This window comes from Sinocyclocheilus anshuiensis, unplaced genomic scaffold, assembly GCF_001515605.1.
Source record: "Sinocyclocheilus anshuiensis isolate Anshui unplaced genomic scaffold, SAMN03320099.WGS_v1.1 scaffold2562, whole genome shotgun sequence".
NCBI classification, from domain to species: Eukaryota; Metazoa; Chordata; class Actinopteri; order Cypriniformes; family Cyprinidae; genus Sinocyclocheilus; species Sinocyclocheilus anshuiensis.
Genome location: NW_015549777.1, coordinates 211,571 through 217,576, shown reverse-complemented (window position 1 = coordinate 217,576; position 6,006 = coordinate 211,571). Strand labels below are relative to the sequence as shown.

The 6,006-nt window shown below is 34.0% G+C and overlaps 1 protein-coding gene across 1 annotated transcript in view; it reads right to left on the bottom strand.

Annotated features, from left to right (window-relative positions):
• LOC107660859 (regulator of G-protein signaling 9-like) overlaps positions 1 to 3,687 on the bottom strand; it is a 16,138-nt gene extending 12,451 nt beyond the window's left edge. The window contains exons 1-2 of the mRNA XM_016450293.1: positions 3,530 to 3,687; positions 2,032 to 2,128 (exon numbers count right to left, since the gene is read on the bottom strand). Coding sequence (XP_016305779.1) covers positions 2,032 to 2,128; positions 3,530 to 3,595 — 163 coding nt within the window. The 5' untranslated portion in view covers positions 3,596 to 3,687. The remainder of the gene's footprint in view (positions 1 to 2,031; positions 2,129 to 3,529) is intronic.
• Between the last annotated feature and the right edge of the window lie 2,319 nt (positions 3,688 to 6,006).

The following is a 6,006-nucleotide window of genomic DNA, read 5'->3' as shown; positions in this document are numbered from 1 at the left end:
TATATATATATGTATGTGTGTGTGTGTGTGTATATATGTATATGTATATATATATATATATATATATATATATGGTACTTGAAATAAAGTAAATGTGAAATAAAACATATCAAACAATTATTTCAGCGAGTTGCCCAGAAAACATTTCTCATTTTTATTCAGTGAAGCACTATACTAAAATAATAATAAAAAATAAATAAAATCCATAGAGACATAATGACAAAAACATACAAAATGAAAACAGAAAACATACAAATAAAACAATCATAATAATAATACAAACTTAGTATCTCAATGTTACTAAAATAAAACTAGAGAGGTATCCTGGCAACCAGTCAATACTAATATGAGCATTTATGAAACATAATGAGAAACTATTAAAGCTTTTCTCAGTTTCTCTGCTATGAGTGTCACTTAGCGGAACTAAACAAATAAAGCATGTTTTCAAACAATCTTTGCAAATGCTCCTTTTGCATGATGTCAGTCCCCCCAACACCACAAACACAGCTCTAATGGGTCTATAAAAGTGAAGGCATATCTTAACCAGTAAAATAGGCTACTTTCAATAAAAGGTCCAACTTATTAGGAATACTTTTAACTAGAAGTTTAACTTATCAAGAAGAAACTCCGCAAGTTTGTCATAATGACTGAAACATAAACTTTCCATCAAATTCCTACATAATGAGAAACTATTAAAGCTTTTCTCAGTTTCTCTGCTATGAGTGTCACTTAGCGGAACTAAACAAATAAAGCATGTTTTCAAACAATCTTTGCAAATGCTCCTTTTGCATGATGTCAGTCCCCCCAACACCACAAACACAGCTCTAATGGGTCTATAAAAGTGAAGGCATATCTTAACCAGTAAAATAGGCTACTTTCAATAAAAGGTCCAACATATTAGGAATACTTTTAACTAGAAGTTTAACTTATCAAGAAGAAACTCCGCAAGTTTGTCATAATGACTGAAACACAAACTTTCCATCAAATTCCTCCATCTTTGTAAAAACACAGCCAATGTTTACCCTTGTTTTACCTCGATGTCTGTCTGTGTATTTTTACAAGGCTTTGAATTTCGGACCGAATGCAATGATTAGACGAACATTTTATGGTCCTCCTGAGCCTTCCACAGAAGATATATACAGTATATATATTTAGACTACTTTAATTATAGATTGGTCAGGCTTTGAAGAGACTTTCAACCAGTATATCAAAAAATGTTTATGAAAAACTTAGCCTACCGTTGCATTAAGAGGCAGAGAAGAGTATATGCAAAATAAAAATGCTGAATTGGAAGTAAAAATGGAGGTAGAGAATAATTACAAAGTATATAATTTATAAGTTAATCATTTATTTATTTTTAAATGAGAGATTCATAAAGACCATTAAAGGAAAAACAACAGTCAGTATTGGACACAATACAAAGGTGTGTTCTCAAAATAGGTATTGCACCACTGTGTGTCCCGCTGAGGCTCTTGTGATAGGAGACTAATGAGAAGATCTCTGCAGGGGTGATTCTGAGTGGCTTCATTAGTGTCTGCTAGCCTGAGGAGCAAACCAGATCATTTCAATTAATTTTTAACTAAAAACCTCAGGTGTCTTTCCACTATATAAATTATATCAAGACTGCTGCGAATAATCCGAGGCTCCAATTAAGCAATCACAAATTTAAGTTAATCATACGCCGTATGTTACATGTAGCTGGCTGTCAGCATTAAGACCAACAGTGGAGATTACAAGAGCTCTCCTCCCTGAAACCACGCAGCCTGGAGGAGACAGTCATTGCAACCAGCTGCTCAGAGGTTGTCATGGCAATAGATTCTTCAGTCTCAGACCCACATAATGCATGGACCGCACAGATGCCTAGCACTCCCGAAGAGTAATCTAACAGTAGAAATCAATACAAATGAGTAGGTGAGCCAACTATTTTTAATTACAAGTGCTGTGTCTTACATCCCATGGTGTTTATCAGCTTGAAACCTGCAAAGATTGGCTCTTGAGTAATAGTCTAGCAGCTATTTCTGAGGATCTCACCTGTTATAGCATGTGGGATGGTGGTGATTACAAGCCTCTGGGTCTGAGATTTCACTCCAGTTTTGGGGTCCTGCATCTCCAACACCACGTTCTCCACCTAACATGGAAAAAATATGATATGTATGGACAATATAAAAACATCTCTTTTTTTACCTTGCGGCAGCCTGTGTGCACATCTCACTAAATTATTCCACCGTGAAGTCATCCCTGCTGGTTTATGGTCTGAAGGGGCTGCGACTGACCTCTTTGAAATATGCTCTGTGATTGATTTGTGACTCAACTGTTTGAAGTTTTTCTTGCTTTGTCAGGGTCTCTGGCTTTTGAAGACTGTTTGTGAACTCTTGCTGCACCCTGGTCTGGATCACAGAAAGCTCTTGGCCGAGTTATTGGGTCATTACTATCTGTGCATTGGCAAAGAGCAAAGCAATGCACTAATAGAACATATTCTAGTGGATCACACTGTTGGGGATCACTTCAAGCGTGCAGTTTGAAGTATCATAGTGATAAAATAGGGACTGCATTATATGAGAGGCTCATGGCAAAGCTAGACTAATACCATTAGCACACACTGACCTTACCTGAGAGTAAGCTGCTCATAAACAATTAACACTGTAAAAATGGTTTAATTCATATGTCATAACATCTTTACAATGCATATAAAATGTAACAATTTCTTTAATTTCTTTTTATTGAGTTTATATGAGTTTTCTTCATCATTAATTAATTTTAAAGTGGTTGAAAAGTTTGATTTTGACACCACTTTCATTTCTGTTATTGTAATAAAGCAATTAATTGTACTTTTTTAATTTAGAATATTTATAGTATAATTTACAAATTAATTAATTAAATAGATTTTTTTTTTGTGGGTCAAATTTTTGGGAGTCAGCACTAAGTAATAATAATAATAATAATAAATTGTAACTGGAAAACAATTGAACAAAATCTAGGAAGTGAAAAAAAAAATCAAAATCAGTGTACATGGAAAGCCAAATCAATAAAAAATCCTGACCTGAAAACAATGTAGGAAAATGTATGTATGTATGTATGTAGCCTATGTAAATACATAAATAAATGAAATAAAAACAAACAAAAAAGACAAACGCAATTTAATTTACAATTGTAATTGATTTAATTGAAAAGTTTCTCTGTGACCAAAACAAGGGCAGTGTTCCGCATACTCTTAAAATAATTTGTTTCTGTTCCAGGTAACCACATTTTTTTTGGCACATATGCTACAAGACGCTTTAATATTCTGAATGGATGGAATCACCATTGAAAGTGAAATTGACAGCCCACAACACTACATGATAATGAGGATTAAAGTAATTATATTGCTGCGCTCAAATACAGCAAGACAAGCAGAAATATCCCTGTATCTGAAAGCATGAAGGATTACTTGTTAGATTATAGAAATCAAATGTAGCATTATTCTTATCTCATTCGCGAGAACGTAAAGAACACAGATGGTGATGAGCTATGGATGATGCTCTCAACCCACCTTCTTCAGGCATGCCATACGGGGTCTGTATCGCTGCCCATGGTCCCGTACATTCCTTATGGTCATGTTCGCCCTTTTCACGCCACAGTCTGTCGACGGTCGAAGACGAGAGAATGAAATGGGAAATACTCGGTAGGTAATCGTACTATCGTTTTGGCTGTGTCTAATCTATAATCATCACTGATGCACACAAAGACGATGGCTGTGTGCGCCAATCAGGTAACAGCTCTCTCTGCTCGTGTAGGTAAACCTGTATGTATGCTGAGCGCAGTGATTACAGTAACACGTCATGTCCGGTAGATGGCGCTGTGGTGTCATCTTTTTCACATGAAGGCACCTAGGGCTGACAACAAAACAAAAGCCTTTGAGCTGGATTTATGATTATTATAATCCATAAACCATTTCTTATTGTGATTATCGTATATAAAAAGGTTTTACTGCGAAGAAAAAGAAAATCTGCGCGTGTAAAATGTAAATTTTATTATCATTCATATTATGCAGGACCGTTTAGACTGCAGTCTGCAATAAAACAAGAAAAAGAAAAGAAACGGAAAAATGCTATATGCTTGTGTTGTAATTTGAGAAGGTATGTCTGTAAAACGACGTAGTAGATTTCTAAAAAAAATATGCTTTGGACACTAAAACGTTATTATAGCAATTATAATTTCATTATTTACACAATGGCAATGACAAATGAACAGAATCCTAACAGGATGGAAATAAAAAGCTACTGCACGAGCGTCAGAGTGTCAAGTTGAAATATGTAGGCTACACGGTGAACACTCGTTAAATGAACACTAAGATTATGAGGATGGAGTGATGCTGATAGGCTGTAAAAACATTAAATTGTTAGAGATTAGAAAGGGGAAAAAAACAACAAACACCTGCAATACTTATAAATTTGCCAGTTTTCCATGTCAGAAGTGGCAAAACATTTACTCAAACCAAATTATTTAAAATTACCACTATGTTTACTATATTGTCAGTTGTGTTAAAAGAGAACTGTTTTATCCGATATATTAGGACATGGCGTAGACATGAAAATGTAGGCTAATGCTTAACCCTGTAAGGCCCACTGTTGTAATATTACAATATAATTTTTAGCTGGACTAAAAAACCCTGCTCATGTTTTTTTCTCTCTCTCTAAAACCACATTTATGCAATTAATAGGTCTCATTTTTCAGCCTTGCAATGCAATTGGATGCTAGATTTTAAAAATAGGTCTATTTACACGGACGTGAAGTCACACAACCTGCGAACTCCCTTGAAGCACATGATCTTGTTTTAGACTGGATAAATCAACATTCAAGTAAGTAAAATGCCTAAAATATTTTTTCCTGTGATTAGTAATATGTCTAGATAATGTAGATATTAAGGTATTGTCGAATGCTTTAATCGTTTTAGATTTTGAGCTTGTTATGTCAGTGTTGTAATTTTGAAAAAATAAAAATACTTGTAAAAACATACTGTTTTGATCATTCACAAGTTTTAAATGTCTTCTTTGTTACCATTTTGAGTTTCAATCAATATTTAATGATTATTAAATAAGTTGAAGAATAAATTATTTCCTCAAGAATTTTAAAGTATTTGTGTAGCAATATTTGAAACTATCTATATCTTATCATTTATAAAATATCCTTAACTGGTTCTGTTTTTTTTTTTTTCTGGGCTTTGCTTGTTTGCCCAAATATCTGCCTGCTGCATGAGGAACAGGTGATAATGTTCTGGAATGTGGGGGTATCAGTGCTATTAGCATGATAATTTGAGGGCACAATAAGCTATCGGACAGTGTTGTGTGAATTTCTTTGAAATCTGTGAATTCTGTGGAATGGGTGAATTGTGTAAGTTTGATTGGAATCGATTTGCATTGAGAGTATTTATCATAGAAAATAATCAGTGTTTTTTTCTATTTCAGAATGCCATCAGCCAGGAAAGACCATCTCATCATATGCCTATGATATCACTGGTGCCATCCAAAATGGGAACAGTGACTTGAGATGGACTCTGATACAAGTGATGAAAGTTCTAAAGTCAAGTAATGAAAGCTTTCATTTAGTTCATCAGGTTCTATAGCTAAATATAATCTGAGCATATATATTATTTTTTAATAATAAATCATCTTTTCATAAAAATATGACTTATTGTGTCATTGTGTGGTTATTATTGTATATATTCATATAGGCCACTGATTTACACAGGTTACAGAAGAATTACACCTTGCAAATGAACCTTTAGATGTCCTCAACATTTGTTCAGATAGTGAGTAGAAACACTGAAATTCTGCTACCCAAGAGCCCAACGTTGCTATATTACAATATTTCCCTAAAATCTTACTAAAATGTCAGAAAATGTAAAAAACAACAACAAAAAAAACATTTATTTCTGCATTAGAGGCCTCTTACAAGAACATTTTAAAGGTGAAATAATTGTTTCACAGTTATTTTCTAGATTTGGGTCTTTGAGGGTTAACAGGAATT